The sequence below is a fragment of the Ambystoma mexicanum genome, chromosome 6q (genome assembly GCF_040938575.1).
Source record: "Ambystoma mexicanum isolate Mex_15411 chromosome 6q, UKY_AmexF1_1, whole genome shotgun sequence".
Classification (NCBI taxonomy): Eukaryota; Metazoa; Chordata; class Amphibia; order Caudata; family Ambystomatidae; genus Ambystoma; species Ambystoma mexicanum.
Window position 1 is genome coordinate 1,308,135,773 of NC_090937.1, and position 22,921 is coordinate 1,308,158,693.

At 44.8% G+C, this 22,921-nt stretch overlaps 1 protein-coding gene across 2 annotated transcripts in view; it reads left to right on the top strand.

The window, feature by feature from the left end:
* Positions 1-22,921, top strand: part of TAPT1 (transmembrane anterior posterior transformation 1) — a 596,742-nt gene that overhangs the window by 165,658 nt on the left and 408,163 nt on the right. For both annotated transcript variants that reach the window (XM_069631915.1, XM_069631916.1), the window contains exon 5: positions 12,667-12,802. In XM_069631915.1, coding sequence (XP_069488016.1) covers positions 12,667-12,802 — 136 coding nt within the window. The remainder of the gene's footprint in view (positions 1-12,666; positions 12,803-22,921) is intronic.

Here is a 22,921-nt window from a genome sequence, read left to right on the forward strand (position 1 = left end):
CAGTGTACTTCCTTGTACCCAAAAAGGATCTCACCATACGCCCTATTTTAGACATGCACCCTGCGAAAAAGTATTTCAAACCTCAAAAGTTCAGGATGACAACACTTCAGGAGGTAATCACACTGCTTCAGCAGGGGGATTACATGGCCACATTGGACACGAAAGATGCATACTTTCGTATTTCAATGTAGCCAGCGCACAGAGTACCTCAGGTTGATGATCGAGGACACCCACTATCAATTCAAGGTTCTCCCCTTCGGCATTGCCTCGGCCCAATGGTGTTCACAAAGGTAGCGGCAGTCCATCCCAGTCTATCCCTACCTCGATTACTGGCTCATAACAGGGGATTTGTATGGAACATGGCAGACAAATACCTAGAAGATGGTAGATCTCCTCTTCGACCTAGGATTCTCTTTCAACGAAAAAAATGCAGTCTAACCCCCTGTAGGGTCAAACCGTTTCTGGGGGCTCTAATTCGGACAGAAGATGTTTTCCCCTCCAGCGAGAGGGTCCAAAACCTGCTGTTCCAGATCTCTCGCTATGTAGCCAGTCACCAGGTGACCGTACGCAAAGCCATGCGACTGTTTGGTATGATGGCTTCCTGCGTCTACCTAGTTTCTCACGCTAGTCTGCGCATGTTCCCCATGTAAGAGTGGCTCTCGAGCCTGGATGTCAGGCCAGCGGCCAGTAGGAGGATCTAGTGGTTATCTCGGCAGTTTCTGCAGTAGTGGTCAACGGAAAAACTTTTGCAGGGAAAAGCCTTTGCCTTCCCTGCAATAGAGGCCACTCTCACCACAGACACATCACTGTCGGGCTGGGGCTCACCAACTTCAACAGACAGCACATGGCGTGTGGTCTCCAGCAGTAGCTTCCAATCACATCAACCTGTTGGAACTACTAGCAGTATTCAAGGCCCTGAAGGCTTTCCAAACACACCTCTAGGGAAATACAGTTCTAGTTTTCACAGACATTACCACAGCCATGTGATACATGAACAAACAAGGGGGCACTCACTCTCTAGGGCTATCCAGACTGTTCCAGAAAATCTGGAAGTGGGCACTCAAACACATGTTCCTCCTCTCGCAAAACGTTCCGGGGAACTCAATCTTCTGGCGGACGTACTGAGCAGAGACTTTCCCCTACCCGTAGAGCACGAGTGGCGTCTACAAGAGGACATTTTACTCAACGTCTTTGCAGAATGGGGCTTTCCAGAGATCAACTTATTTGCCACCCTGGAAAACGCCCAATGCCCAGACTACGCCTCCAGATACTCACAGAACCGCTCCAAGGAGAACAGTCTCTGGATAACATGGTCCGAAAGATTTGCCTACGCATTCCTCCCGATTCCCCTTAACATAATGGTGCGCAAGATGCACCAGGAACCAGTCAAGATGATCCTGGTGGCCCCTAAGTGGGTCCGCCAACCATGGTTCTCCCATCTCATGGAAATGTCACGCATCCCAGGAAGCTTCCATGCCCGTACAACATTCTCTCTCAAGATCAGGGAGGGACACTACATCCATGCCCCCAGACACTCAACTTAGCAGCCTGGCTCCTGAAGTCAAAGTTCGGACAACTCTTGAGAGGCACAGAAACCTACCACCAGATATTGCTACTCCGGTAAGTACAAGCACTTTGTTACCTTGTGTAATCCTATTGATTGCTCTCCTGAAGATATTCGCCTGTACCTAACTCACATGTTAGATTCAGGACTGGTTTTCAATTTTCTAAAGGTCCACTAAGCCGCTCTTTCGGCATACACCACGTCCCAGAGAAGGTTTTCGTGGTGGAAGATTTAATGTGACCAACTGTGATTTAAGGCCTTTATGGAGAGGGTAATGAGACTTCATCCTGTTATCTCCAACCCAGCCTCTGGATGGGACCTTCTTATCACACTAATGGGACCTCCCTTTAACCCATTGCAGAAGGCTAGCCTTCAGGCACTCGCCTACAAGACGGCCTTCCTAGTGGTGATCACCTCTATAAGGAGAGTTGGTAATCTGCAAGCCTTTTCAGTTCAGGACCCCTTCATCACGATTCGCAGAGACGAGGTGCTTTTGCGCACATACCCACGCTTTGTGGCCACATTTTTCTCAGTTCCATGTAAACCAGTCCATAGAACTACCCACCTTTTTCGAGAACCCCACTAACATGGCAGAAAGGAGCTCCCACACACTAGATGTGAGGAGAGCGGTTATTTACTATCTGGAGAAGACAAAGCCACTAAGAAAACAAACCAGTTCTTCATATCGGTGGCAGCTGCTAGAGAAGGGGACCCTGTCTCTAAGTCCAAGTAGATTGTAAACTGCATCACACTGTTGCACTCTTGCCAAGGGAGATCCACCATTCACTCCTAGAACTCACTCGACTCGGGGTACAGGGACCTCCATAGCATTTATTGCAAATGTTCCTCTAGATTCCATTTGCAAAGCAGCAACCTGGAGTTCTGCACACACTTTTACACAATTCTTCTGCCTAGATACACACTCTAGGTCTGATTTTTCAGGTGGGACAAGCAGCGCTATGACATCTTTGCTACTGTTCCTTCACAAATCCCACCACCATCTCTGGGTACTGCTCGCTAGTCTATGCACAGCATGTGATTCTAAGCAGATCCACACGCATCAGAAGATATTACTCACCGTAATCATATTTGAGGATTGGCTCTGCTTAGATTTGCATGCGCCCAACCTTCCTCCCCTCTTGGAGTAGAAGGAACATTGACTTCTTACACCTTCTCTCTTCTGTACTCGCTCACGCAGACTATAAGGCTCCTTCATGGCAGAAAAAAACTGCTTTGCATAACCCCTGTGACCTCGACATGTGAAGGTTTTTGGGTACACTACATGTCACGTTAGGGATAGTGTTAGTCATGCCCATGTCGACGTCCCTTTCGATCTTCGGAAAAAAGATGCAATACTCCACGATTACCACTGGATGTTGGACTATATGCACAGCATGTGAATCTAAGAAGATACATTACTCACCATAATCGTATTTCTGATGATTGTATGTCATTTGCAGGTAGTCCTTGAAAGGTGTTCTTTGTTTGTAATGTGTAAGGTATATTTGTGTACCAACTTTTTTTTTATCTTCCGCATCAGTCCCCCACTACCCCATCTCATTCTTCCTTGTCACAGTTCAAAACTACACAACTTTAGTCTGCCTAATTACCCCACCTCGCTCTCCTGCATGTTTAATCGATAGAGTAAATCTGATGTGTAAAAATACCATGTTTGTAAATGGACAGTATTTTTAAATGCAAACCAAGCTGAATCCAACAGTCTATGCAGAAACCTGCTTTTTAAATGTTGGAGCTCTTTCTTGCATGGTTGTTTTACCTTGCACATCAGAGCACAGAGTAAGGCATCAGTGAAATCTGTTCTTTAAATGTAATCTCTAAGGGTACAGAAGTAAGACTCTGAATAAAAGTTTTTAGCCAATACCATGACCCCTTTGTGTCAAAGGTGCAAAATGAGAAGCAAACCCGAACTCGCTGTAACTCTGAGGGGCTTCCCTGCCTCAACGGAAATAACTAGTGTCATAATGTACAAAGTATAAGTCCCATTGTCCAGTGTCAAACTCTTAACTTTGTCCCTTACATGCTAAGCTAACTAAATATAAATGTGTTTATGGATCCAGAGGGGTTTCTCCCTTCCTCTGGACGACAGGCAGTCCGATTCCGTTAACCTGATTCCAGCCACTCCCTGGCTGGTGTCTTTCCCCATCCTTCCGTAGTGTTACAATGCATTCTTTGGGGGTCCCAGACCCTGGTTGGTAGATTTGGCTTACCATCGCCAGCTACTGCACTGAAAAGCTTTTCCTGGTTTGTCTCTCCAAGCAGGATGGGTCTCTGACCCTTGGATGCAGACCTGGTTCCCTCTCATCAAGTAATGCACTGTACAAGCATTGCCTGGATGCTCTCTCCAAGCCTTAGAACTGTTTCACTCTCCTACCAAGTCTTAGTACAGTTCAATGTACGATTTGGGTGCGAGTCCCAGACTCGCCTTTCCAGCTGTGCTCTCACTTTCTGTAGAATTGGTTCACTCACCTGCCAAGCCTCTTTACAACTATGTGTACTATTTGGTGCGAGTCCCACACTACCCTTTCCAGTGTTTTCTGTGACCTCCTTGAGGCTCTCAAGCTTTTGTGGCTTCCTCTGTACCGTGCTGCATGGCATACATGAGTTCTGACTCCCTCGAGGATGCTGGCATCACACGGGCATCCAGTGTGTTTTTTTTTTTGTTTGTTTTTTTTAAACCTTTACAGAAACATTTTTTAAGAAAACTAAATCACCGAAAAAAATGCTGAAGTTTCAATTAAATATATATGGGGGTGGGGTAAGGGGTTAAAATGGGTGGAGAGGGGGTTGGATTAAAAACATAGGGAAACAAGGGGGTTGAGGGGTCCTCCAACCCCCACATTAAAAGCAAAAAAGAATTCACTGATTTTTCAGTATTCTAGTTTCAGTAAAAAATGCTTCTCTGTAAAAGTACACACACGTAGTACACTGGTACCTTTCTGGAGCTTCTCCCCCATCCCCCCCTGCAGCGGCTCCACAGGTCTCTTCTTGTCAGAGCAGGCTTGCTCGTTCATCTTCACAGTTCATCGCTCTCTGGGATGCCTGGAGGTTTCTTCTGCTCTTCTACTTCTGGGCCATGCGGTCCTTCTAGCCTGGACCAGCCCAGAGTTACTTCCTCCTTTGCACGTCATCTCGGTCACCCCCCCCCCCCCCCCCCTCTGCGTTCAGCTCAATTTGGCTCTCGCGGTTCCTTCTTGGAGGGCTTGACACACTGTCCAGTCCTTCTTTGTTATGCATCTTAATTTGGCCAATCATGGAGTATGAACGACTAGACTGTTGAAAGTGGTTCCAACGCGGACTCTGCATTGCTCCGGCATCCCTCCACCTCAGTCTCAGGTGAGTATTGAAATGATCACTCCCTATCCCTGTTCCAGCGTGTCATTAAAGAGTGAGCATTGAGATGGTGACTCACTAGTCCTCTTCCTTTCCTTCTGCAAGAAGTTTGATATCACCTGACTAAATATAGTGAGAAAGCATTGCTGCATTTCACACTAAAATATGAAAGTATTCATTTTGGAATTACATCCCCCACCACCCAAGTGGCAATTGCCTCCTTGGACCAAGCGCTCCCTGGACTTGGCAGAGAAATGGTTATAGAGGGTCCATGTCTAATTACTTTGGGGAATTTTATTACACACTGCTGAATAATTCTTTAAGGCACATAGCCAGCAAGTACACTAGAGTGTCAAGGCAATTCAGAGTTAACTAGGCTTCTTCTGGTCTTTCTCCATCCTCTAGGAAAGCAGGTCTGCCTCAGGTCCGAGTCTCCTCATGGATAATGCCCAATATCCTCCAGATAACATCCACGCCCAGCACTCGTCCATATGAGACAGGTTTCCCCTTCACTACAGCATTTAAAATCCTATACCTTCTTCATTCCCTTTGTGTGTCAAGGTCGTGGTCTTGCGCAGAGGTAGCACGTACATCTGCCTCCCCATTGGGTCTTGGTGCCTGGAGTGTTTACAACATAGGCCTCTGCTACCTGCTGGGGAAAGCGGGTTAGGGTCCGCTGATTTGGATAGGTAGGCGGAAGTAGGGAAACCGGATAGAGGAATAGGAAGAGATAATGGATGAGTAAGGGGGTGTTGGGGAGGAATTCGCTGTGATACCCCTCCTCAGGGGGGGGGGGAGAGACGGGACACACACACACACACACAAACACACACACACACACACACACACACACACACACCCCCCCCCCCTCCCCTCCTCTTGAACTCTCTGGTGTGCCCTGAGACTTCTGTTGCTTTCCACATCCAGCACACCAATTGTCTTTACTGTGAGTATTATCTAAACATACCCATTAGTTTACATCATACATGCATTACCCTTTTTGTTGTTGGGAGACACAGCCATACAAATACTTCAAGAAACTGAAACAAGATGAAGGCACTTAGCTTCGTGTCGTGCAGCGGTTGATTCTGCCATGAACCGACCAATGTTCTAGCCGAGCCGTATGAACGACAGAACACCGCTACAAGGAAATCAAAACATTAATGAGATTGCGTTTGAGGATCGCATGACAGTATTCTTCAGTTTCACAACCTCAATTCCAACTGTTTAAGACATGCAACATTAATGGTGCCGGTACCCCGATTCTAATAATACAGGGGATTTCGTAGTCTAGCTGTCAATGAGCACCTCTGTGCTCCATATTCCCCACTTCCTGTCCCTTTATCTAAATGCTGCCTGCGTTTGTTTCACGTTCGGTTCAACCTGCATGCAATATTCCACAAAGCGTCCGAACACTGCTGGCGTTCTCGGGAGCTTGCCGATGAGCACACAAAGGAAACCGTCCGACTGCTGACGGAGCTGGGGTTCTCTGTGAATTATCTGAAGTCCTGCTTAATGCCATTGCAGAACAGGCTGTTCCTCTGCACCAGACTGAACACAGTGACTTGCCTAGATTCACCCTCGGAGGAGAGGCTATCAGCCATTCAAGGGAAGGACCAGCGCCTGTTGTCGGTGAAGACGACCACGGTACGGGCCATCCAGTCATTGCTGGGCATGTCGTCCTACATATACCTCGTCCATCTCTGCAGGCTGCAGATGCGACCCCTGCAGTAATTATCGGATACAACTGTCCGGCAGTTTTGCGGACAAGATCCCTCTCAATGAGGAGTTCCGGCGGGCGTTAAAATTGTGGGGGGGTGTGCTCCCACATCGCCCAGGTACGGGATTCCAAACCCTGGTATACCAAGAGACAGTCACCCTGTACACCTCTGTAAGGTTGGGGGCTCACACCGGACGTCTACACGCCAGAGGTCTATGGCTTCCATAGGAGAAGGATCTGCATATCAAAATTCTGGCACTGCGAACAGTGTTCTGGTCCCTCAAGTCTTTCCTACCGTCCCTGAAGGGCAAGGGGATGATGAGCTTCACGGACAACACCATGTTCTACATCAGGAAGCAAGGGGGCACTTGGTCTCCAGCACTCTCCAAGAAAGCTCAGGACTTGTGGCACTGGGCCCTTGGACAGGGGATGTTCCTTGTCCCTCTCCACCTGGCAGGCGTCAAGAACACCATTATTGACTCCCTCGGCAGGGAACTTGGTCAGGATCAAGTGGACCTCCTGTTCGTCAAATGGGGCAGACCCCTGATAGATCATTTTGCCATTTCCTCTCCAAACTCCAAATGCCAGGAGTTTGACAGCAGATTCCACCAACAGAAGAGCTTGTGGAACGCCTTCTCCTTCCAGTGGGAAGGTCTGTTTCTGTACGCGTTTCTACTGTTCCCTCTCTTGCTACGTGTCATCAACGCACTCCGACAGTATCGATGCAAGATGATACTCATCGCCACGGCGTGGTGGCCGCAGCAGATTTGGTATCTGGACTTGCTCAGCCTGCCAGCGTCACCTCCAGTCAAATTGCTGGTACTTAACAGACCTGCTCACCAGAGCGGGAGGCTCAATCCTTCATCACAAACCAGGACCGCTGAACCTGAAGGCATGGCTCTTGCGGCCTTAGAGTTTGAAGGTTATGAGTTGCAAGCAGACTGCAGGGTGGGCCTCACCAAAGCCAGGGCGTCATCGACTCTAAAGTTCTCCGGCCATAAGTGGAAGCGTTTTACTACGTGGTGCCGGTCACAGAAGATTACCCATCTGAGGGTCACAGCCCCACAGATTCTTCGATACTTGATGTCCTTGGCAAAAGCTAGACTGGCTCACGCATCCATCAAGGTTCACCTGGCAGCCATCTCGCACTACACCAGATATGATATATTTATAACACGCCTATACACAATTGTTGCAAGGTGTGACGAGGCAAAGTGGGGGGGATAACAGAGGGAAGATAGACAGCGATCCTACTAGGCCAGGTGTCATTCAGATCGCAAGTGCATGGGAGAGGGAAGGGGAAAGTGCGGGGGGGCGGTTAGGGGACAGTGCAGTAAATGGGAGAATAGAATAAAATAAAAAAGCAATAGGTGAACGTATGGCCACCAGGATACAAGTGCAACGGTAAGTGCAGACTACAGGTGTCAAGTGCTGGTAGTGGGACTGAGGGGGATACAGAAACAGTCCACAAGAGCGGGTGTTGTAATGAAGGCAATGCATGTGTGTGTGACTGGCGGGGGAGGGACCTGGGCCCAAGATCAGAGGGTGGCCAGGTAACCAGTGCAGTTTCAGTTTCAGCCAGGAGTTTAGCAAGGGAGAGGTGGAGAAAAAGCAGAGGCAAAGAGAGAGGTTTTGAGGTGCTTCCGGAACCGAAGATGATTCTGCTCAAGTTTCAGAGAGGCAGGGAGGCTGTTCCAAAGAGCTCTTGTTCACTTCACTAGAAAGCTGATTTACAGTGATGGGGTCAGACTGACCTGGAACACTAAATGAGGCTATATTAATGTTAGTAAACAGCGGGGCTAAAGTTATCGGATCTTTCTTAGGTGGTTCTTTGGTCATAGAAGAAGCCTCCATCGAACACACTTGTGGAACTACAGCAGCACCTTCATCAGCAACAAAGTCAGAACAGGTAAATGATTTGGGGGCATCTGTAGCAGGCTGAATAGAGATAACCTTATCAGATAAACAAGTCTGAGTCCCTTGACTAAAGGTATTAGTCGAGAGTTTAGGTTGTTGATAAAACTTTGTACTGATCTCATGCATGATGTTCGCATGGGATTGCTGAGTAAGTTCAATCTGTTTTTTTTATTTTGTCGTCCAACATCTCATATAACGTAGCCAAGGAAAGAAGCGCCGTATTCATTGCTGTAAGCGTGTTAAGAGCTGGCGCTTCAGGAAAGGAACATCTATTGTTGTTAAGTCGCCTGGGGGTCCCGAATGAAATATGGATGATTGTCCATGGGTGCCTGAAATTGTGAGCGCCTAGGTGTAGGTGCTACAAAAGAGAGGGACCTATTAGACATATTGGGCGAAGATTTGTCAAACAGAACGGGCGATTTATACAGCTCTTACTTATCTTGATCCTTGTGCTTATGCTGTTGAGCGGAGGGCCCTTCACTAATTGGCAAACTCTGGTCCCTAGTTCCATCATTGAGGTGTATAAGTTCGCCTGAGTAGGAGCAAATATATTGTACCTCAGCGGCAATATGTTCATGATGACTTGATGAGTTCATGAACTCAATTGCTTCATCATCAATTTCACCCATCAATGTCAACTTGTCATGGGCCATTCTTAGCAAATGCTGAGCCTGAAATGAACAGAAGGGCGGATTTCCAGGCTCTATGCCGTTTAAGCCTGACAGTAAGTCAATCGTGGCTTCAGATATTTGAGTTATGCATATATCGCCTGATCCGCAAGCTAAAGCAATAGAGGCATCAGCTATTTCTTAAGAATGGTTGCTGGTGGGTTCCCCTTCACCCGAGCTTCTTGTGTCTGAGCCGCAACTGACAGAGAGCCCAATAATTTTAAATCAGGCACACTGGTTGTATCCTTGATAGGAACATTTTTCATGTTGGAGCCGTCTACTTTACAAAAGTTGCGAATGTCAACATTTAGAGAAATAGAGTGTTGTTTTTTTCTTTTCAATATTCTCTTTAACTCTTTGCTAAGAATACCTTTCGAGATTCCAAAGGAGAGATATTATATAAATCAGCATTAATTTTTGGCATACCAGCTTTTAAAGACGTACTGGATTTAGACATAATATGCAGTACTACTTTATCAAAATGAAGAGAATAAGAGTCAGGTTATCAGTAATCAGATTAGAATGCCACCACTAGAGCGTTGATGAAGTAAATAGCACTTTTACCTTTAGTCTTACCCGTGTACATCAACAGCAAGGGGAACGCTAAGAAGATTATTTTGTAGAGCACATCCCACTCCCCGTTAACAGTGAACAGTGTACTTCGATGTGCCCACGCATGTGCGCTGCATAATGGGTAAAAGTACACGATGGGAGGAGGGCCAGGGGGCGGGAATTACTCGCACACCAATCGCTATGGCTCTAGGTCAGGCAAACACTGGTGCAGCACTTAATGACGTCCTCATTCAGTCTAGCAATCCTCTACTTGTTGCAAGTTCACGGGAAAACACACAGAAGTCCTCATGCGGCAAAAATGCACAACGCGGTAGAGCAGCTCGAACACGCTGTCCCCAGTGAACAGTATACTTAAATGTACTTCGATGTGTACTTGAACTACTTAACTGTCAATGGAACATATCTGTGACTGTGACATAGCATCTATCACACTGGAGTGTGACATAGCATCTATCACACTGGAGTGTGCCCTAGGTAACTGCTTCCCCTCTTGGGCCACCCCTATCTCATGCACTTGCACTCTTTCGTGCTCTGATTCTTTGACCTTGTCCCAATTCACTAGCATTTTCTGGAGTCGATCCCTTAAGGTAGGGACTCACTATTTCATCATTTAACCCTCTGGGTTTATCAACGAACAAAGCCTCACAACGTGTGCGAGTCTCCAAACCAATCTCGGACATCTCTAAACAAGTAGATCCAGTCTGACAAATCAAATATGTGCGCACATTTCAAAATAATTCCAAACAAATTTGAATTTCAACAAATCCAGATTTCAAAGTCCAGACAACTAAGTCCTGTAGTGGGGTATGATCACCAAATTCCAAAGATTCCAAAGATATGCACACTCCCACATCAGACGAAATCCCTGATTTTAATGTCTCTGGAAACCTCTCTTCTTTCAAAACAAAGCTGAAAACAGCAAACAGGAAAGCATCACAGCTGCACACAACGCAGTGTTCGAAAACCTTCGCTGGATGATCTCGGTCAACAAGTGGATCGGAAGCTGCTGCCAAGTGTCAGTCTGTCCCAACCACATCCTCCACCATCTCGTGAAGGCCACGCGATGGGCGCCATTCTGTGAAACCAAAAATCGTGTGCACTGTTACTGTGTAAACAAACTATAGAGGATCACAAAGACACAGGACTTTGGTTCATTTCAATTGCAAAATTGCATCTTTATTCATGCCTTGCATTTGCCTGGCAAAACGTCACTAATTACTATGCAGGCAAGCAAATCAGCACTTCACTAAGCAGAAGTGCAACTATCCCATCCCTTCCGGCTTCTCTTGGCTCCAGCTTTCAGCTGAGCCCAACCCTACTGCATCTCTAGCATTGGCAAATGGCAAAACCCCAAAATAGCATTTCTCTGTCCCCACATAACTCTTTCAACCCGTCTGAGACAGCTCCCTTCCATCTAGCTCTCTCCAAATGCTGTTCTCCAACACACTCATCAGACTCCCACCCATCAGAATCCTCACTCATCTAAGAGACTCCCCTCTGATCTCTAATGGCGAACTCCTTCACCGCCTCCCACCGATCAAAGAGCGGCAGATTGAGACTGATCAGAACATGCACGGTTATACATTGTGATGACGCAAATGGCAGTTTGTTCATTTCTATGGCTACGGCTACATATTACATGCAATCAGACAATTTTAGCCAGTTTAGCATATTGCAACAATTTGACATGACCTTCTACATTCTCAGAACTGGGCACCATATCGTGTAAGAATCCTCGAGACATGGAGACAGTTCACTTGCAGAACCAAAACAGCGCATTCTCCTACTCGGTGAAGCACATATTCTCTCTGTGCAGTCAGACAGCCAAGGCCATCTATCTGTGCCAAGGAGTTACTGTCTGCCAAAGACTCAAGAATGTTTATCAATCAATTCTCACTTCTGTGCCAAGGAGTTACTGTCTGCCAAAGACTCAAGAATGTTTATCAATCAATTCTCACTTTATGAAAACAACCTCCCTCCGCGCACAAAGCCGAATTCAGAAATGAACGGACACAGAGCAGATTCTCTACTGCCTAAAAGCACACTCATAATGACAAGTGTACATAAATCCAATGGTTCTCAGCAAATATAGAAACCATGATATCGTAAACATAGTGCATGCTAAATAGATGCAAAATGAATGCATTAGTGGATGGATTCTCTCATGATTACCATCATAGAAAAATGCAGTTTCACAATTCATGAGCATGTGAATCCATGCCAGACCCCATGCTGGAGAAGGTATAAGTTACTAACCTGTAGCTATTGTTCTTCAGCATGGGTCTGTTATGAATTCACATGCGAACCCTCCCTCCGGCCCCTCTGCAGCCCTTCTTGGTCATACTGCTACTTTACGTGCTTACCAAATCTGAAGATGCTGCCAGAGGCAGGGCTTAGGGAAAGGACTGTCATTGGATCAGGGCAGTGCGACCCAGAGGACAGTGATTTGTTTAGAGGAGAAATACCGTTTTTAAGTGAAAGTGAGTGTTTTCCTTTTACCGAGGATTCCCAGCCTGACGACCGGGAATATTCATGAGCATGTGAATCCATGCCAGACCATGCTGGAGAACAACAGTTACAGGTAAGTAACTTAAACCTTACTCTTTTGACAAGGTTGCCATTTGATCTGTTGAAATGCATCTTGCTGGTTCTATACCTGTTTGTAATTTGATTAGTTAGTTTATGGAAATGATGAGTTTACACACACAAAAAAAAATTTAAAGTGACGTAATTGACTCGTAAAGCACCCACGGGAAACCAATGAATCACCTGAAAGTGTGTAGGCACAAGCAGGCACTAACTTGATAGGAACTAGTAGTTTGAAGTGACATGAGACTCATTTTGGTACTAACTTTGTTTTGTGCTATTTACAGGTTGCTGACCGTCTCTTTTCATCTTTCGGGCAAGATATATTGGATGCCCTTTACTGGACAGCCACAGAACCGAAGGAAAGAAAAAGAGCACACATTGGTGTGATTCCTCACTTTTTTATGGCGGTTCTTTATGTTTGTATCCTTTTTAAAAATCATGAAATGATTCATTCCATTCACCACGTGCACGTTCGAAGGAAGCAACAAAATATAGATTTTTAAACAAATCAATACTTTAATGTCCACATCAACGCCCATTAGGAAAAGTTGAACTGAAGAAGTGTGGCAGAGTTGGTGTGGCTGTGGGTGGTTGAGTAGGGCATTCCATACCTCTGGAGCTGAACTCGGGAAATTGCAGCTTTCGTGATTCAGCTGAACCACAACATCGCACCTCGCTATCAAGGTGCACCTACTGCTTTAAAGGTCATGAAGGCCAGCTTATACTGGAAGCCCGCGCAGAGTGGTCAAAATCAGAGAAAATATGTTCGTATGAAACACATTTCAGCATTTAATCAATCCGATTCTACACTAGCTGCAACCTCAAGTAAAATATACGCGCACCTTTTGGAGCGCAGTACTACAATCCAAAGATTGAGACCAAGGCAAGCAAGGGTCGATGATTTTAGGTCACTTATGAAAGTTTGAGAATGGTGTTACGTACTGGGATAGTGCACACTTGTGACCAGGCCAGTGTACTAGCCTTGTCAGAAAAACAGTAGTGTACCTGCCTCTGAGCTGGGCTGTGGTGAAAAGTTATGGTGCAGACTTTGTGACTCGACCACCATACAGAACGCGCCCCCTCCACCGTTTTACAAAAAAAAACTGTATTTAATAAACTGGCCATATCCTCTGAAACAATTAAAACATTGTACACGCTTCGAATATATGCATAAGTCGGCTATACATGCTGGGTCAGAATGAACATCGCAATACTGGTATGTCTGGCCCATTAAAAAAAATAAAGCGGAGAACCATGTCCCAAGCCACTTCTCTCTGGGTAGCTAGATCGAGAAGAAGCAGAAAACGGTGAGGTGGAGATGACCCAGGGGAAAGCGTGAGCGTGGCATATAAGCCTCCCATGGCGGAGGGAGAGCGGGAATGACTCGGAGTGCGTACCCAAGATCTCAGACTAATCACCCAACCCCCTAGAGACCCAGGAAAAACCATGGAGAGAATGAATGCCCACTAACAAACTTACCATCGAATGCAAGAAGCCGGCAGCCGCCACTCCCGACCATCGTGTCCAGCATTGAGCATGCTTGTGCAGAAAAAGTGGGAGGGACGTGGCCTGAAATGTGTTTGCAGAATAATTTTTGACAAGGGGTAAAAAGCCATACTATTTACAGTTGGTACACATGAAAAAAATCCAGGAAATGCCATAACAAGAGTACATTCAATTTCCATTAGGCTGCATCCACATCCTATCTATGCCAATACATCTCCATGCTGCAAGCAGCAATAGTTTCCAGAATTCCTGTAGAATGACTTACTTCTGTTTTATTTACTATAAAAAACGCATCCACACTGGCTCTGCCAATGTATGACTGAATCCTAACAAAATAACATACTCCTGTTGGCTTTGCTTTCAAAAATTACACGTCATAATAGAAACATAGTCCAAGCTGGCTGTACAATGTACTCCAGTCTAGACCCGTATTAACACTTATCCCGTTTGCTTTATTCTTGATGCAGAGTCATGCCACGATAGAATGGATTCCTCATAATGCCAGTCTAGCTTAGCAATATCACAAGTTCCTTCTTTTTATCAACTGCTGGTGATGAAAGAAAGGATGATGATTTTCTACTGGGTATCTAAGACGGATGCCCTGTATATAAGTGTTGACGCAGCCCACCCTCGACACCCGCACCCCGGTCTAGTGTGTGCGTGCATGTGTACGCAAAAATATATATGACATGTTCAGCGCAGCTAGAAAAGGAACCAGGAAGCACTGATGACGCAGCACCCGATCAGTTTGTAGATGCGGGGAAGTGCAGGTGCACAGCACCCCCTCCAACAATTCAAATGTGCTGATCCCCAACCTGCATACCCACATCAAGGCATGTGCGGCTGGGGTACGAACTGTCAATGGGAAACTGCCTTTCCAGTTCAAGCCAGCGCAGGTGCTCTGCATCAAGCGGCTGAGGGTGCGCCCCTGGGCTGATGTGGCTCCTCATTGATGGACGAGAGTTCTAGTGGGTCTGCGCCCCACTTCCATTATGGACGAGCCACCACAGGTCACAACCCATCTATGCCAGTAATGGTCACTTTAAATCACATGCATGAAGGTTGCAGCACTTCATGCATATGATTTAAAGTGACCATTACTGGCATAGATGATACATTCTAACTATGACGCTAATGGTCATTTTAAATCGGGTGCATGAAGGCTGAAGCGTTTCATGCATAAGATTGTAAGTGTGCCTTTCTGGCACAGATGGGTTGTCACATTTGATCTATGTCCGTAATGGTCACAGTAAAACTTTGCCAGCAGTCTGCAAGGCATTTACAGTGACGCAGTATGTATGGTTTGTCACTGTAAATTCTTTGCAGAGATTATTAAAGCACATGCTCACAAGCACACTGATCCAACATATACACACATGCACCACTAGACTCACTCATTCATGGCATGCACACACGCAGACAATGCCTTACATTCAAACACATTCATGCGTACATAATATATATTCACATACATAATAAATACATGCAAACAAAAATAAAACTTACATTTTCTTCAGGACAGGGGCACCGCACACGGGCAGGCAGCACATGCAATGCATGCTTGCGGCGGCAGCACGCTCAGGCCTTCCTCGGCTCGCTGGCACTGTGTGTAGCAACGCCAGTGCCATTGCCACAACAACCCTGTGAGTGGCGCGCTGCACTCGTTGGCATGTCCCTCAGTGTTTTTTTTTTTGTGTGTTTTTAAAAAAAAAAGTTAATATCTGGGCTGTGAGTGGCGCAGTGGATTAAAAAAAATAGTTTTAATCGGGTCTAGCGCTCACTTGGTGCCAGTCCTTGCTGAGCGGCAGCCCTGCTTAGGCAGAATGAGGGCCGCACCAGGGGATTGGTGGCGACTGACCACCCCCGCTTCTCCCACCTGGTCACTGTGTAGGAGGGTGGGGTAGTAGCTTAGGGGTGAGAGTAGGAGTGGACAGGGGAAGGTAGAAGTGGGTGGAGAAGTGGTGTAGTGGGCGACAAGAGTGTCAGTGGGTAAATAGTGGGCTGACGAGAGTAGAATCGTGAAGATGGATGTAGTAGTAGTTAGTGCGCGGAGAGTAGTGTTGGGTGGAATGTTATCTTATATGATCTTCTCCTCACCTGTCCCACAGCACTTTTTGCTGGACTATTGGGTTTTTCTGACTCTTATTTGTGAGTGGGAGTCTTTTTCCTCACTCGCCCATTCTTAGTTTTGTATTCAGGGCACCCTGTATTGGGTTTATTTTGATGGTCACCTTGCTCCATATTTTTCTATAGCATCTGTAATTTCCTATTTTAGTACACAGCAATCCTATGTGCAGTTAGTGGAAGGTCCTTGCGCTTCCTTCTTTGGTTGTATTTGAATTCCTTGCAAGAACTACTGTTCCCAAGGATAGGAGGGTACTTTGTATCTATACTTTTCCTGTAAGCCCAGCACCCCCCACCTCTTGTAGAGTGATGAGGGGGATACTTTAATTCCATTTTCGCTTCTCCTGTAACTTTTTGCGTACCCAAGATCACAGACTAATCACCCAACCCCCTAGAGACCCAGGAAAAAACAGTAAGAATTACATCTGAGTGGCTGGTGGCAATGGATACTTTTTCTACCAATTTTGTGAAACGTATAACGCAGGCTGCATTCACAGCTGTGTGAAAGCTCACATGATATCAATGGTTCCTGTCTTCTGTTTTCACCAACTCACGATTTGTTCTTTCGTGATCTTTCTACTGCCGAGTTGGGTGGTAGAGGTCCTTGTGTGTAGTTTGTATCTGCCAGGATTCCTTTGAAGCCTGCCTGAGGCGCCAGTGTGTCTGGGAGGAAGGGAAGCTTGGGGGACTCTGAAACTTCACAGATCTTTATCCTACAGTGTGCCTGCTTAGATCTACTTCTAACTGGGAGGCTGGCTATCCTGGAAGCACAGCCCCCACCCCAAGTGAGAATGAAAGCATGCATGGTGAATGGCTGGGTTCCTGCATAAAAGGCAAGGGTTTTTATGCCGAAGCGAGAGTAGCCCACTTGAAATCCATTCCAAAGTGTAGAAGGATGACGTCTGCAGGGTATCCAGTCATTCCATCGAATGACAATCCATCTAACACCAAACCATCACATTTTTCCATCGAAATACCATTCCATAGGATGGCCATTTCGTTAAAAAACAAAATTCGATGGATCCATCGAAATGTAATGTTATGATTAGGGGTTAGATTAGGGTTAGGGTTGTGTTAGGGTCTGGGCTAGGGTTAGATTAAGGGTTACGTTAGGGTTGGGGCTAGGGTTATGTTAAGGGTTACATTAGGCTTTTGGTTGGGGCTTTTGGTTGGGTTTAGGGTTAGATAAAGGGTTACGTTAGGGCTAGGGTTGGGGCTAGGGTTAGATAAAGGGTTACATTAGGATTAGGGTTGGGGTTAGGGTTGGGGCTAGGGTTAGATTCAGGGTAACATTAGGGTTAGGGTTGGATTAAGGGTTACATTGGGGTTAGGGTTAGGGCTGGGGGGAGAGAACCCCCCCGCAATATACAAACATACTTAAAAACATTACAAGGTGCTGGCCAGTTCTGAAATTTCAGCACTGGACAGCGCCATGTAACGTATTAAAGTTAGAAAAAAAAGCATGGAAATGCTACTTTTTACATGTAAAAGTGCATTTCCATTGAAACCAGTCCATCTATATTGTCGATGGACTTGCACTTTTACATGTAAAATATAGGTTGTCTATGCTTTGGTATTCAATGGTTTGTATTCAATGGTTTTGCATGTCGACCTTTTCTTTTCGACGTAATCGCTATGAACCATCTGCAGCTACCTCCAGAGCCATCTGAGTGACCTCTGCTGCTCCAGCCCTCTAATCCAAGTGATAGGGAAGCTCCAATCCGGACTTCCTTCCTTAGGCTGGTGTGACCAACCAGTCTGAAGACGACCTGCATTTTAAGTGATCCCACGACGAGCTGTGACCTAAACTGTCTGCAATCCGCCAATACCTGGATCCTGTGGCCCGTGTCATCCGTGCATTGCCTTTCGAAGAACGAATCCTCCTGAAACTTTGGACTCCTTCCGGACGTTCATAGACAAGATTCTGCTCCTTGAAGACCCTTCTTCCAAAGGTTGGGCTGAGAGAGCAAGCTGAGTTGACCAGGCTGTAACCGTCCTTCACTGGTGCTATGAAAAGGGCGCCAAAACCAAAGAACCGTGAAGAATCCTTTGTCTAAAGCCTCTCCACTCGACTGCTACTACTGCTGCGAATACCGATCCAGAGTCCATTCTTCAGTATGCCTGACCAAGAATCGGGTGACTGGGTCTACTGCTGCTGCATTGTGGAAGCTTCATGCTGAAACATTTTCCTCATGCTTAAAGTACTTTGAGACTCTTGATAGAACTTGGAGTTCATAAATTGCTTGATGTTGCTGGAGTACTGATTCATACAATTGGGAGTTTGCCCAAACACGTTCACCCAGGCCTATCACTTGTGCGCCTACGGTCCCTGAACCCCTTTTATCCATCTGAGAACTGTATTTACTTGCTACAAGTTGTCTTCTGGACCGCTTGACATTCTACAGCGTGTGCCTTATCTATTTTGCCCTCCAATCTGAATTGTTTCCTACTATTCAAGTTATTTTGCTGAGCTGTATTATCAGTTAATGATGATTGGTTGATGAATACTTTTGCTAACCTGAAGACACCTTAACTTACCTGCATTCCAAATTAAAGCGCGTCCCCTTGAATTTAGTTACAACTGCAAAGGCCTTAGTGTATGTATGTATGTATACAAGTTTCTCTTACCTTACTTGAAAACTGAAATTAACACTGCCTGGTATGTCTAATAAATTATATAAGAAAAGGGTCGTTGCACTCTTTCATGCGCCAACTTAAACAAAGAAAACGCCACTCAATTGGAATATAGAAATAAGTTTCTGTATTGGTGCGGGTAAGTGCCCTTTGTGATGACATGTGTTTCAACGGACCACGCCGTCTTTTTCAAATCAGGGCTAATTGGTTAAGATGATACAATACAAATAAAAAATAAAAAAGTTTAAGTCCATAAAAAAACCCATTCAATGTGTCAAGGATGGCACAGAGAGGGTGGGAAATGGGAAAGATTGATTGGGATGAACAGTGTGACATTAAGCATCAAAACAGAAATTGATTCATTGTATAATGCCATTCAAGAAACAAATTGGAGACAAAAGCGGGATAGGAATCGGAAAGGGTTTGGTTGGAGAGAAAAAAAAAACAAATAAAATGCCATGAGTTCATTTGTCTCTGAAAACATGAATATGCAAATTAAATATAAAATCGTTTTTGGAATAAATAAATAAATCTTACCCAATATTATAAGTTGCTTAATTTGGAACGTTGCTTTTCAGCTTAACAAAAAGATTCACGGGATCAATCCCAGCCTGCCAAACAATATTCAAGTTATTAGATTCTGTATTGACGCATCTGTTAGCTTATGGCTATCTAGTTAGTGTTCTAAGAGGTATGGTTATGTTCATAGAGAATGTAATTGACCGGTTAAATAAATCATGTTTATCTTTTAATATGATCAAGTATCTCCGTTCCATTATGTCTTCTTGTGAATACAGAAACAAAGCGCATCTTTCGTGCTCCTAACAAACGAAAGAGTAAAAAATTCCGGGTGTCTGAATCAGTAGTTGTACCATTCAATCTAACAAAGAGCTGCTTAGAGAGTGCGCTTCTATATCTCCTTGTGCTATGTGTGCTCATTAGATCGGTCTTCTCCCATGCCATGCGGGCTGGGGCAGCAAAATAATTCCTTAAGCGTGTCTTACCTCTGCAGTACCGCATTAACACCTCCGTACGATTCTGTCCGTGGAAGAATCCAAGATGGCGGCTTTAAAAGGTTGTTGATGTGGTTGTCACAGCAACCGCAATGGTCCTTTTGTTAGTTACTAATAGGAGCGCCATCTTTTAGTGTTGTGTAAACATACCGCCTATTATCCATGGTTACGTGTGATCTTGCTTTTAGAATAATACAGATCAAATCCGTTACTTACAAAGTATATCTTTTGGAAGTGTTATTAAATCAGATTAAGATACAGATAGACTAAATAGAAAAATAAATGAATGTAAGGTAATTATGTATTACAGAATAAAGAGAGGGTGAACCAATGTTAAGAAATATACCTTCCTGTCCATATATACAGGTGTCTATTGAGTTTCAAATACTAACATTCTGAGCTGTTAATTGGAATGCAGGGTAAGCTTGTTATACGTTGACTTTGTGATAAATATCTAGCAAAAGATGCCTAGCAAAAAATACATAGCTTATGCAAAATTCAAATGTCTCATAAGAAGAACATCTCATTGTCTGAGTTCGTTTTTGAGACCCAAATATGTAATGTCTTGTTTGTTGCTTAATTGTTTTCTTTGCCAGTCATAAATTAGTGTTTTGACTGCCAATGCTGGACATGTGTTCACGGATTCTGATTTCTCTAATAGTGCTCCAAATGTACATCTTTTTACATTGACAAATAATTGCGTACACCACAAATTTAGTTTTGCAATTAATAGTCAGTGATTTTGTACTTCGTGCCAAAGGAATCTTCAAAAATCTCAGTATTACACATTGCATATTGGCACATGGAGCATGAACTGCATTTCCGAAAATCCGCAGGTAATTGTGGTAACCATGAAGTTGACTACATGTTTTTCTTCAGGTAAAAATGAAGGACTGAGTATATTTCTCAAAGTTCTTGCTCTTTTAAATGTTACAGAAGGGTTTTCATCAATATCATTTTGGATATGTGGATCCAATTTCAAGAGTTCCCAATTCTTTTTGAGGATCTTCTTTATTACAGAGTTGTTAGCACAATAAGTTGTAATGAATCTGATCCGTTCTGCCTTGTTTTGATTTAGTCTACTAGAGATAAGTGTATACTCTCTGTTAAGTCCCCTTGCTTGTACGCGTGCTTTAGCAATATTCTTTGTGGCATATCCTCTGGCTAGAAAACGGTTTGTAAGTAGTTTACACTCCTGATCAAAGGCTGCTTTTTCCGAACAGTTCCTTCAAGCTCGTATGAATTCCGCCTTAGGGATGTTTTTGATTACGGGATTGTGATGACAACTCGTCGCAAATAAAGTTGAGTTCGCCTCTGTTGGTCCATCTTGATAAGTGTCCCTTGGATAAAGGTTCCTCATCAGGATTTACTTTTAATAAATTATATATTTGTAGAGAGCGATCGATTAATCCCAAAGGCCCACAAACATAAAATAAAGATCCTTGGATTGGCCTGGCGTTTTTTGTGGCACCTCTGCCAATTGTAATGCAGGTTGTCAGTTTGCGGACCCCAGACTATCTCACCCAGTCCTGTGAGATGCATATTAAACACAATTGCTTAGTTTTGCTTTTCATCCAGTCAAAAATAACATGCAGGCTTTTGATGTGCACTTAAAAATTGTGACTTGTCATTAGGTTTTCTAATCTGTTGAGGTAACGATGTCCCTAACTGAGGAAATAACCTTCTTGTTTATCGAGGACTGAAACAGGGGTGCCCTTTAGCCCCCTCCTTTACAATCAATACACCTTAGAACTGCCATAAGTTTTGAAATCTGTTCATCATCCACCATGTTATGCCAGAGAAGGGCTCCCATGTTTATCATATGCTGACACTGTGATTTTAGATCACACCCCCATGGGACTCCAGAGTTCTTTATGGGTATAATAGTTCTATGCCAGTAATTCTGGTGTCTGCCCCAACATGGCCGAGACCAAGATTATGGTGTTTGGGAGGAGGCTTTATGGTACACCTCGTTTTTAGCGGCGGTTGGGGGACACCAAGCTGGATCAGCTAAGGGAATACACATATTTAGTTCTTGAAATTAGACCTAACATCCCTGTGCCATATCTGGCCTGTTGGGTAAGATTGTGTGCAGTATCCTTTGGAAGACTACGGCAACCTTGACCTGGCAATAGGAACCCAACTTTTCATATAAGCCTGTACTACACAGGTTGATAGTGTGGTTGAGTAGCCAGGCTTATTTCAAGAGGGGTCAATGTGAACAGTAGGGTTGGAACAGAGTTTCACAGTGACAGGTATTCAAATAAACACGTATACTCAAGGTTTCTTGATTAATCAATTATTCATTTAACATCCAGTTATATACGCCTTCTTCAGAAGGGAGCAAAACATATAACAATTATAATACACTTCAAAACACACTCTGTTTCTCTAAATCAGATGATACACATTGGGGATGACACACAGACACTTTGTACACCCTCAGGTGACTTAAATAGCTAGGGCACTTTGGACATTGATTTATCACTGGTACATTTGGAGCAATACTGAGTGTGGGGGGCAAAAGATAAAATGGAGGAATAAAACAAAGGTTAACAAATCATAAACTGGTAAGTACTTTTTAAACCTTCCAATGCACAGTAAATGAACTCTTTCCTGGGGGAAAGGTGAAGCACAGCATCAGTGGTAGGAGAGTCTCTCAGGGAGCCAGGAAAGTCCATTTTAGTTGAACAAAGTCTAGGGGAGCTAAAGATCTTCCTTGCAGGTAAGTAAAAGTCTTGCACAATGTTTTTAGAAATGTTTGTAGAAATAAGATTCACATGAAGGGCCACAAGCTGGGAGGCTTGTGGCGGACAAAGTTGCAAGCAACTCTGCAATGGCAATCAAGACAAGTCTCACCTGAGAGCAAGTAAGGCTAGGCAACAAGAGGCAAGTCCTCTTAGGTTTACAGTAACTTTGGTTAGAAGAAATTGTTTAAGCTGGCTTCTGTTAAGGTGGCTCAGGCTTGGTCAGTCCTCCTTCAGGGATGTCCGGAGGATCTTCCTGGCGCTAGTGTCTGACTTAAAATGGATACACTCGATCTGGTGTTCCTCTCCCTGGCTTTTTGGTTCCTGCAGCAGCAGTGGAAGTACAGCCAGCTTGGAGAGGATGTCCAGACGAGTTCACTTTTGGATTGATTGATCCCACCAACCCAAGGGGAGAAGTCGTCCTTGCTGGGCTTCTCTAGTCGAAACAAATTTGGAGCTTCAGCACAGCAGCTTGGCTTCACCAGGCAAGCCAATGGTCCAGCAGTTGCAGCAAG